This window comes from Lissotriton helveticus, chromosome 9, assembly GCF_964261635.1.
Source record: "Lissotriton helveticus chromosome 9, aLisHel1.1, whole genome shotgun sequence".
Lineage (NCBI taxonomy): Eukaryota > Metazoa > Chordata > Amphibia > Caudata > Salamandridae > Lissotriton > Lissotriton helveticus.
The window spans coordinates 485,436,401-485,448,575 of NC_136070.1; the positions used below are offsets into that span (position 1 = coordinate 485,436,401).

The 12,175-nt window shown below is 40.4% G+C and overlaps 1 protein-coding gene across 1 annotated transcript in view; it reads right to left on the bottom strand.

Annotated features, from left to right (window-relative positions):
• SYNE2 (spectrin repeat containing nuclear envelope protein 2) overlaps nucleotides 1-12,175 on the bottom strand; it is a 1,843,566-nt gene that overhangs the window by 653,926 nt on the left and 1,177,465 nt on the right. The window contains exon 97 of the mRNA XM_078660317.1: nucleotides 219-293. Within this exon, the coding sequence (XP_078516443.1) occupies nucleotides 219-293 (75 nt within the window). The remainder of the gene's footprint in view (nucleotides 1-218; nucleotides 294-12,175) is intronic.

The following is a 12,175-nucleotide window of genomic DNA, read 5'->3' on the forward strand; positions in this document are numbered from 1 at the left end:
ACACATAAACAGGAGAAAGCAGTAGATTAAAGACAAGCTAACAGAAAAATGGCAAGGCAATATATATAGTACACATATTTTAATAGATTTCAAAACCTACATATGAGGTCAAACCCCTTTCTTTAGTTGGCAATATTGCCACTCTATTGTTCTAAGATTCTGCATGGATAATCAAGTGTATAGCCCTTGGTAATGTCACTTTTGTTATCTGCTCTTACCTCACTTTTGACTGAACCATCTTCCGACACCTCCTCCAATGATGGCATCAAAAGCAAAGTTCCTTTCTTCTTCATCTAGAAATATCATAATTAGTCAAATTAATAACCGTTTCAAACTTTCAACAGGAACATAGATCATGAAGGGGAGACTGAAACTACTGAAGAAACAGTTGTGATTTACACAATCTAAATGGGGCACTTTGTTTTCTGTCATATTTTCAAGAATACATGTTGACATAGTCCAGAATTCAATGAGCCAAGACATACCGAGGCGAAAATTGCAACCACTCTCAAATTCAATCGTAGGACCTTCCTGTGTTTCAGTATGTAGCAGGATATAATTACCAAAACTCAGCAAAGCCAACATCCCTTCTGTGATGAATGGGTTGAGTGCACTACATAGGTCTAGCTAATCACCCAAATAGTGATTTCACTTTGTGGCATGTAGGTCATAAATTAGGAAAAATTGATGTTACAAACATTTTCTATAAACATTTAATTTTGCAGTAAATATTTTGTTTAGAAGGAAAGCTCTCCCCTCCTGCTTTTATTTTATTTTCATGGGTTGAATAATATATTTTTTTCTGCAGTTACTCTCTCAACCTTGACTCTCCCCCACCCTAATTCTTCTTTCTTCTTAATCAATGTACCTGCATTGCCTTCCATTCTTACATCCACTCTTGTGTAACTCTTCCCTGCTCACATTCACTTTCCAGGTATTTCCAGGTCTATGGATATTCAGCTGTATTAAACACACAAAAGGTGATGGGATGATGCTTGCAATACATCTAACCACTAGAAACCGCTCAGTGTAGCATTCCAACCCATTGTTCTCCATGCCATCAACTGTGGCCTTCTTCCTGACGAAGGCACTCATGTGTGCCGAAACGCTTGTAGAACACCACCAGTCATTTGGTTTTGTGCCACTGTGTTCAATTGGAATCTCTCCCCTATATATTGCGTCTATCCCTCAATTTCGTGGAACATGTTTCTCTTTCGTATATAGAGAAAATGGTCCTAGACACAATTTTTAAGACAGAAACAATTAATGTAAGTGTTAATTATTCACACTAGACAAATAGTCAGATGTAATCTGAACGACAACAAAAGGAGATGTATTGTTAGCTAATACTGCACTTAATGCAATGAACCCAACACAACAGTACCAAGACAAATTTATACTGCAGTTTATTTACATATTTATAAAATTGAACAAGAGGAAAAATTAGAAAAGATTGGTGCTCAAGTGAGGAAAAAGGGGAAAGCTTAAGGCACAGGATATAGAATAATTCAGTGCAGGAAGGAATGAATTTACATTGCACATATATAAAGCCTACCCATACAAAGTATATACACACTATTATACAGGGGGACAGGGGAAATGGTATAGGCTATAAGAGTTTAAAAGGGGATAATCGTCGACGTTTCGACCCTGGCGCAATATGGGTAAATCGCGACCTCTGCTGCGGGTCTTCTTCAGGACGGTTGTGGGGCAGGGGAAAGGGGAGCACCTGTAAGGTAAGTATAAATATTTTAACTACTAGAAAGGTTTCCAAAATTAATAAAGGAGAGGGGTGTGTTGGGTACTTTACCACGAAAAAACTGTGGCGGTGTAACAAGACCAGATCAGTTGGGCGGTACACCTGCAGGAAAAACACAAGGGGGGGGAGACTGTTAGCCCATCTCCAAAGGCGCAGTCATCCCACTGTAAACACGCCAACCACGGGGTGTTTAACTCAATTCAAACTCACCTCTGACTAATGTATATGGTTGGAAGTCAAATGGTGAGTTGGTAGTGGAACAAGCAGGCGAAATCAATCGTGCTAGAATGGGGGAAAGAAGAACTAATCAGTCCCCAAGCATAATGTGAAAGCGAGCAGTCAGGTCTAATAGATAGAACTAAGGTTAACTCACCCTAGTCGGTTCAAACAGGTGAAATGTAACCGGTTGGCTGAAGGCGCGGAAAAACCGTAGCTCCGGTTCAGGAGGACCTGTGTTTGGATAAACACCCGAGTATAAGTCCAACGGAGCACAAAAGCCGCTAATCGAATCTAGGCGTCAATGCGGTTACAAGCACTGGCAGTATTTGACGCCACTTAAAGTTAGTTTAAAAACGTGCAAGACCAGACCTGAGGGAGAATTAGTAAAAGTACCTTCTATTCCTTAGTGGTTCACTATATACAGAAATCCAAATCAGTGATTTTTAGAGAGATAGTGGCTCGTAACTGCAGCATAAGTCCGACAGCGTCCCGATTCTCACATCCGGGATGCCACCACGTGATTAGGCGCCGCCAATCACAGGTATTAATGTGTATAGAAGCGTGTAGAGCTCAACAAGGGACTACTGGTTACGCGCATGCAAACAGAGGTAAAGGAGGGACTACCTTTACAGCAAGGCACTAATCCTGTGTCGGAAAACAAGGTATCGAATCCTGTTGCCATTAAACCCACGTAATGAAACAAAGAACGTATGAAAGAACATACAGCAGTGGTCAAATGGATTAAATCATCAATTGCTTCATAACATTAATTCATTTTCAAAATTGTCATCAGATCAAAAAACGACAATCGCACATAATATACATGACAATACAAAGAGTACATTATACACACAACAATATAATAAATCCATAACAGTGAAGTTGTATTGTCAAAAGCAGCAGCATGTATTCAGGACAGTTACATGGAAAACGTTACAGCTATTAACAAAACCATGTAGAAAGTAATGAAAGGTCATTCAATGGGGATGAGAGTAGCACAGATGAAATGTATATCAGCCATTTGGCAATAGTGCCATTTGCCTCATCACTTCCTCCTGCTCATTCAGACCCTTATTTACAGTATTAAAGAAATGCATCCATCTGCATTCCCGGATGCTGAGGGACTGTGCAAAATTTCCTCCCCTAGGGTTAATGCTTACTTTCTCAATTACACACCATCTAAGGCTTTCCGGGGTATGATTGAATTTGACAAAGTGTTCAACAAGGGGGGCTCCCTGCACCTTACATCGTACCCTGCTGCAGTGCTGCAGGATGCGGGTTTTTACCTTCTGGGTAGTCTGCCCTATGTACATGAACCCACAGGGGCAAAAGATGGCATATATCACCCCCATGGTATTGCAATTGGTATAACTTTTCATACCAATTGCAATACCATGGGGGTGATATATGCCATCTTTTGCCCCTGTGGGTTCATGTACATAGGGCAGACTACCCAGAAGGTAAAAACCCGCATCCTGCAGCACTGCAGCAGGGTACGATGTAAGGTGCAGGGAGCCCCCCTTGTTGAACACTTTGTCAAATTCAATCATACCCCGGAAAGCCTTAGATGGTGTGTAATTGAGAAAGTAAGCATTAACCCTAGGGGAGGAAATTTTGCACAGTCCCTCAGCATCCGGGAATGCAGATGGATGCATTTCTTTAATACTGTAAATAAGGGTCTGAATGAGCAGGAGGAAGTGATGAGGCAAATGGCACTATTGCCAAATGGCTGATATACATTTCATCTGTGCTACTCTCATCCCCATTGAATGACCTTTCATTACTTTCTACATGGTTTTGTTAATAGCTGTAACGTTTTCCATGTAACTGTCCTGAATACATGCTGCTGCTTTTGACAATACAACTTCACTGTTATGGATTTATTATATTGTTGTGTGTATAATGTACTCTTTGTATTGTCATGTATATTATGTGCGATTGTCGTTTTTTGATCTGATGACAATTTTGAAAATGAATTAATGTTATGAAGCAATTGATGATTTAATCCTTTTGACCACTGCTGTATGTTCTTTCATACGTTCTTTGTTTCATTACGTGGGTTTAATGGCAACAGGATTCGATACCTTGTTTTCCGACACAGGATTAGTGCCTTGCTGTAAAGGTAGTCCCTCCTTTACCTCTGTTTGCATGCGCGTAACCAGTAGTCCCTTGTTGAGCTCTACACGCTTCTATACACATTAATACCTGTGATTGGCGGCGCCTAATCACGTGGTGGCATCCCGGATGTGAGAATCGGGACGCTGTCGGACTTATGCTGCAGTTACGAGCCACTATCTCTCTAAAAATCACTGATTTGGATTTCTGTATATAGTGAACCACTAAGGAATAGAAGGTACTTTTACTAATTCTCCCTCAGGTCTGGTCTTGCACGTTTTTAAACTAACTTTAAGTGGCGTCAAATACTGCCAGTGCTTGTAACCGCATTGACGCCTAGATTCGATTAGCGGCTTTTGTGCTCCGTTGGACTTATACTCGGGTGTTTATCCAAACACAGGTCCTCCTGAACCGGAGCTACGGTTTTTCCGCGCCTTCAGCCAACCGGTTACATTTCACCTGTTTGAACCGACTAGGGTGAGTTAACCTTAGTTCTATCTATTAGACCTGACTGCTCGCTTTCACATTATGCTTGGGGACTGATTAGTTCTTCTTTCCCCCATTCTAGCACGATTGATTTCGCCTGCTTGTTCCACTACCAACTCACCATTTGACTTCCAACCATATACATTAGTCAGAGGTGAGTTTGAATTGAGTTAAACACCCCGTGGTTGGCGTGTTTACAGTGGGATGACTGCGCCTTTGGAGATGGGCTAACAGTCTCCCCCCCCTTGTGTTTTTCCTGCAGGTGTACCGCCCAACTGATCTGGTCTTGTTACACCGCCACAGTTTTTTCGTGGTAAAGTACCCAACACACCCCTCTCCTTTATTAATTTTGGAAACCTTTCTAGTAGTTAAAATATTTATACTTACCTTACAGGTGCTCCCCTTTCCCCTGCCCCACAACCGTCCTGAAGAAGACCCGCAGCAGAGGTCGCGATTTACCCATATTGCGCCAGGGTCGAAACGTCGACGATTATCCCCTTTTAAACTCTTATAGCCTATACCATTTCCCCTGTCCCCCTGTATAATAGTGTGTATATACTTTGTATGGGTAGGCTTTATATATGTGCAATGTAAATTCATTCCTTCCTGCACTGAATTATTCTATATCCTGTGCCTTAAGCTTTCCCCTTTTTCCTCACTTGAGCACCAATCTTTTCTAATTTTTCCTCTTGTTCAATTTTATAAATATGTAAATAAACTGCAGTATAAATTTGTCTTGGTACTGTTGTGTTGGGTTCATTGCATTAAGTGCAGTATTAGCTAACAATACATCTCCTTTTGTTGTCGTTCAGATTACATCTGACTATTTGTCTAGTGTGAATAATTAACACTTACATTAATTGTTTCTGTCTTAAAAATTGTGTCTAGGACCATTTTCTCTATATACATACGATTACCCAGGTCCTGTTGACTTATTGGGTCTACCCCATTGTTTTTCAATGATCATGTTTCTCTTTCAACAATGTTTTTAAATTGTTTTGAGTATGTATGGAAGTATGATTGACAGACATGAAAAAGAGTGTAGGCATATTATAGATCGTTCAATTGTTAAGAATTAAATAAATGATAATTTGTAATTTTGATAAATAGTTGTTAATGCCTTGGTTCTTTCCAATCACCATTAATGTTTATATTATATTGCTAATTATCATCTACAGTATGGTTGCCTTAATTCTTTCCATTAAGTAAATTCTGTTTGATGCATAAGGGACTATTTTACATCAATAAAGTACACATAACCATAACACCTTTGCCAAACTCAGTTCTTTATCTCATACATGCTGTACAAATACCTGAATATTGCCACCAACAATACAAACACCACCTCTCTAATATTGGTATCACCTCCACCACCACTCCCAAAACACCACACCTAAAGCCCACGAGGCAAATAACAATACCATTACCAATATCTTCACAAAACGACCACCTACAAAACCACCAGTATCACCACCAATACCATCACCAATGTCACTCCCAACAACACCAATACCGTCACCACCAATTGTCACCAAACCACAGGTACTACCATCATAACAGATCACCAATAACACATCATCAACAACAACACAGAAACATCAATTTGACACCACCAGCAATAGCACATTGCAGCCAACAGAACCTCCAATGACACCAGACTACCAAAATAAATATTACCACCAATAACATCAACACCACTAATAGCACAGGGTCACCAATGACACACTACCACCTATGGCACATCAGCACAAATTTCACTCCACCATCAATACCACACCATAGCCAATATCACCAATACTAAACCACCAATATCATCCCACCAATGTCTCTAATAGCACTACTAATACCATCACTACCACCATCAATATCACTAGTACAATACCACCAATACTGATTCCAGCACAATCAATGTCACAATTTTCAACACTAGCAATACCATCACCCTTATCCCCAGAACCACCTCCTTCCACACAACACTGCCTCCACCAATACCACCAATAGCACACCACCACCAATACAACACCACCATGGATACCACCATTACCAGTAGAAATAATACCAACACAACCACCACCTATAACACCACCACCCTACCAAGCAATGGCAAAAGCAATAGGCCTGACATTAATGTGCTCTCACATGGAAATATATATAAATATATATAATGTTGTATTACCATGTTACAGTTGTCCCTTTAGGCTTTGGCAAAGCTTGTTATTATTTCTTGCACATTTTAACCACCCTAACTCTTCCTTAGCACAGCAGACCGAAATAAAATGATACTACATTTTCTGCTTCACACCCAGAAAATCAACTTTACATGTTTAATGTTTTAGATTTCAGGCAGTGACTATGCATCTGTTTCCTGGTACTGCGCAAATATGAATAGCACACTTTAGTATAATTATAATAGGAGAACTTAAAGACCACTATCATGAGAAAAATAGATGAAAAAGACTTTACCAGAGTCACGTAAGGACATGTATTAGTTTTTGAGAAAGATAAAAGAGTCAACAATCATTGGTAGCTGTGTTTCTTTCCTGAAAGTCCGTAATTGTACTCAAACATACGTCTAGATTTCCATGTGAGCCTGAATTACTCATATTACCAAAACAGAATGTTCTACTATAGTCAGTGCCAAAGAGCTAATGAGGCAGGGTTGACTAAATTATGCAGCAAGAAAAGGCAATGTATGTGCTACAATGCAGTACATTTTGTGGCAAAGTTACTTAATTATTTTGTCATGTTCAGACATGTTAATACTGTCTGGGCAAACGTTTCATCTCAGCTTGACACCTAAATACAGCAAACAGAACCCGCAAGGGGCTTGGTTACATTTAGCAAAGGGCGTGCCACAGGGCGGCAACATGTGGGGCAACATTTCTAGAAACGTTGATCTGTTTGAGCTAGAACTTCTTTTTCTGTTTAACTCTAAATTATGCGGCAGATGATGGATTTTGTGGCAGGAGCAGTAAACACATAAAAATTCAGAAAACAGCACAGCTGCAGTATCTTATAATTTCAGTGACCTTGACTATGGATAATTCAGTTCTCACTTTCTAAATATTAATAATAATAATAGGTATGTGCAGAGACACAGAGAGTCCTAAAAAGCCAAAGTTGCCGACAAATAAGGCTGTCTAGTCTCGAGTAAAACTCATGTCTCTTTCTTCCAACAACCCATACTTTCTTTGACTTTATATCACTCTTCGAGGATATTTGCTTTCTCCCTTTGTCACTGTTCTTCAATCCTTCTCTTCCTCATTCTGTTACCCTTTTCTGCCTTTCTCTTACTTGCTTTCGATAATAGGCGGATAATGACAAATTATTCTGGTCCCACAAATTGAGTGCTGCCACCACCTGCAACCATCTCACAATTAAGCACTGTCAACGATAACCTAAAAGAAGAATCATGAGTGGGACAAGATCACAGTGAAATCACCTCCTCCCATAGGTTGATTTCAAACGGAAAACCTCACTGCAAACATTTACAACTTCAGAAGACATTAATTTTAAAGCGACACTTAAAAGATTTATAGTTAATCAAAATATACTTTCATTTAGTTAAAAACGGAAAGGTCAACGAATAAAGTGACAGTATACAAACTACTAAACAGGTCAATCGCTAAAACCACATGCTAAATGCAGAGAGAGAATTTATATAAATACTAATAATAGGGGAGATTCAAAGTAATGACATTAAAAGTGAACATCAAACACATCTGCGAGAAATTTAAGGGAACAAAGGGTAATTAAAGAACAAGAAAGAAGTGATCAGGAAACCTCAAATCTTTGAAAGACAGCTATAAGCTATCAGAATGAAGCCGGGAGATTTACACGCCAAAAAAGCCTAATAGGTTGAACATTAACATTCCTGAAAATAGTGTGTAAATAAATCTGTATTAGATAGAAAGTATTACTTTTCTCATCCTATTCCACAGTACACCTCCCTGTTCCACAGTGCACATCGAAATCCCAAACCACAATGTCTTATGTAGCTAAGAAGAGAACGTTTACTATTGGAACAACTAAGAAGTAAAAGGACAAAAATACAACAAAGACAATTTTTTTAAGAGGTGTCGGAATGGTGTTTGTGGAGCGTTCATTATGACTTATATGATCACTCTGGTAGGATGCAAGAACCACCATTCTGCTATCAGTGCCTCATAACAGGGCTTGCTTAAACCCCAAAAGGAGCACAGCAGCATAGCTTAGTGGAGAACGCTCATCAGAGCAGCCAGTAGTCTGGGTCCTACTTTCCCAGTGCAGCAGTGTACTTGTCTCTCGAGTCTAAAGAAAGCCATTGGTGCTCCAGATGGACAGGCTAAACATCTAAAACCCTGAGATACAAACTGCATTTCCATTACCACTAAATGCCCTGCCTCTATGGGTGTTTAAAACAACATAGATACATAGAAGATCAAAAATGTATCTCCTGGATATGAATTCATTCCGTTGATAATGAATTAAAGAAAGGACAAACATCTGGAAACTATTTTGAAGAAAACGAAAAAGAAATCTTTTAGAGAAACAAAAAAGTATAGATTGAATTGCATTAAAATGCAGCATTGGATAGGAGCTATTGCTATCTTGAAAAGTAAAGAAAAAACTGTTCATAAATTATGAATCATAATACAGACTAGAACTCAAAAAGTCTGATAATGATCTACTAACGCAACCAGCTGAAGCAAGATGGAGTTTCTGACGATGCATAGAAAGAGTCACTACCTCAATGTCCATGTGTGCACTTATCCAAAGAAAGCATTGAACCAAGAGGACCAACTCAATAACGAATGTGTAGCACTTAATAAAATAGAGAGTCGCCTCAATATCTTGATTTTGGGAATTTTTATATAGCGCAGACCCGACCCGAAGATATCAGAGCTTTTCACATGAGCAGCAGTTATGTTACAGATGGACACATTCATTTTTGGTAAGCTCAGGGAGATTAAGTGATTTCCCTAGAACCACAGGATGTTGAGCGTCCCTGCCAAGATTAGAACACGGCGATACCAAAGGGGATGATGGACGGAGTGTTTGAGCAAATCAAACACTCACCCCCAGTCAACTGATCTGGGTTTAATCCATCATCATTCTTTAGCCCACTTCACCACCCCAGTTCAGACATGGCCATATGCAAATCAGTCTGACCCTGTGCCTCATGGGAACAGTCCAGCCCGAACTGCCAAGCCATGTCTTCCCTGGACTGGAAACAAGCATCCTAGGACCGGTTACGGATTCCTATCCCTCATCAGCCAGGCTATCTTGAATCCAGTGGTAGAGTGAGCAAGGGACCCATGTCTGGGCATACCCTACCCAACTCAGGGAGAACAAAGCGATACCAAAGGGGATGATGGACCGAGATCTTGTGTGTTTTGCTGTTCACCCTATGTGGGAAGGGTATGCCCAGACGTGGGTCCCGTGCTCACTAAGCCACTGGAGTCAAGCTATACTGGCTGAAGACGGCTGATAGCCAGAAACCGGTCCTAGGATGCTTGATTGGGAAGGGTATGCCCAGACGTGGGTCCCGTGCTCACTAAGCCACTGGAGTCAAGCTTTCCTGGCTGAAGATGGCTGATAGCCAGAAACCGGTCCTAGGATGCTTGATTCCGGTCCAGGGAAGCCATGGCTTGGCAGTTCGATCTGGCTCGTTCCCATGAGGCACAGGGTCAAGACTGATTTGCATATGGCCATGACTGAACTGGGGTGGCTTGGTGAGCAAAATAACGATGGATTAAACCCAGATCCGTGACTGGGGGTGAATGTTTTGCCATTGTGCAACATTCCGTCCATCATCTCGTGTGTTTTGCTGTTCACCCTATGTGGGAAGGGTATGCCCAGACGTGGGCTCACTAAGCCACTGGAGTCAAGCTATCCTGGCTGAAGACGGCTGATAGCCAGAAATCGGTCCTAGGATGCTTGATTCCGGTCAAGGGAAGCCATGGCTTGGCAGTTCGAGTGCTGGATGTATCTAAGAGTTTGTATTGTGAGTCCCCTTTTTCAACATTATCATTTCCTTATGTTTCGAACATGCCTGGTGAACCCCAACTCAGACCTCCCAGCCCTTTGTTACCTTAATTTACTTTGAGCATAGTCTTTTGTGATCTGCACACCATCTCACATGTCTGTGAATGGAAGGTGGCGTGGTGTAGTGCAACGCAGAGAGAGAGATAGGATTTACACTTCTGCTTCATAGTGTTTTCTGGAGAAAATAATTGCAGATTTCCATAGAATCTATACCTTTGCACGTAACACTGGGCATATTACTCGATAGTACAGAAGCTTTTCCTTGACAATGAAGTAGAGTCAGATTACAAAACATTACACTATTGGGAGAAGATTTCTTTTTAACCTATTTCAAAAGACCACAAATGCCACCGAATCATATTTCCAAATGTGGCTAAAGATCAAGTTAATCAGAATTTGTTGGGAGCACATACTAGAGCCGGGTTCTCCAACCTTTTCTGTAAAAAGAGCTACTTAGTTCATGGAAAATCACCTCGAGCTACTGATATTAGTGATGTAACAGTGATCACTGCATCCAAGATTATCAGCAGTGATCACATTGGTGCATTAATCAGGGCCGCTAGTAATATAGTAAAAAGCCATTATCGATTTGGAATACCCTTACATGGGTAATATATAAAAGCCATAGCTGCAATCCTCCTGGCACGAAGGTCATAATATGAGTAATACATCTCTCCAACTCAAATAGCTCTAAACACATTTTGAAAAGTCAACCATTTTTCTCCTAACATCAGTTTATGAAATCTGTAAATAAATACATTTTCGTCTCAAATAAATGTTTTTTTACATTTTGGAATGTATTCAATAATTCAACCAAGAAAAAGCTTGTATAATTGTAGGCTGGACTGCATACAGGAGAGCTACTCAGAGGTAGCTCACGAGCTACTCGTTGGAGACACATGCGCCAGAGGTATACTTCATAGTCAAATGGATTTCTACTAACTAAAGGATTGTGTCATGGTGCAAGATTTACGTACCCTGACATATTTCAAATGTATAGAGGCGTAGCAATTATATGGACTCTTGCAGGGGAAAAGTCTCATCCTGAATGAAAACCCCCTGCACCAGTCATAAATATCACCCACACTTGTCCAGAGAGGGATCCAGGTTTGTAATTTTCCCTTATAGTTATTAAGAATAACATACACACTTCTGAGACACCCATGGAAAACATGTCTTTCATAGAATGTACATGGTAAAGTTGCTTCAAAATGTTTACAATTATTTAATGAAAGAATTATGAGGGCCAAATCCCAGTGGGAAATACCATGATGTGGTAATCCTTATTGGGCTCCCAAAAAGGCAAATGCAATTTAAATGAAGTCAATCTCTCAATGCATTCATTAACCCTGCGATATTTCAACTCAGCAATAGCTTTTGGAATTCGAGCGTCTACCCAAGCAACCTGCTTCATCTGACTCGAGAAGTGATTTCAGAATGTATTATCATGTCCAATCCCCTCTGTACAACCTTCATTGGTTTGACCCTTGTATTTGTGTGGCCCACCTTCGTTCCTCCTGTCTGCGTTTCGTCTGTCTGTCTGCTCTGTCGATCTCTTGGTGCCGGAAT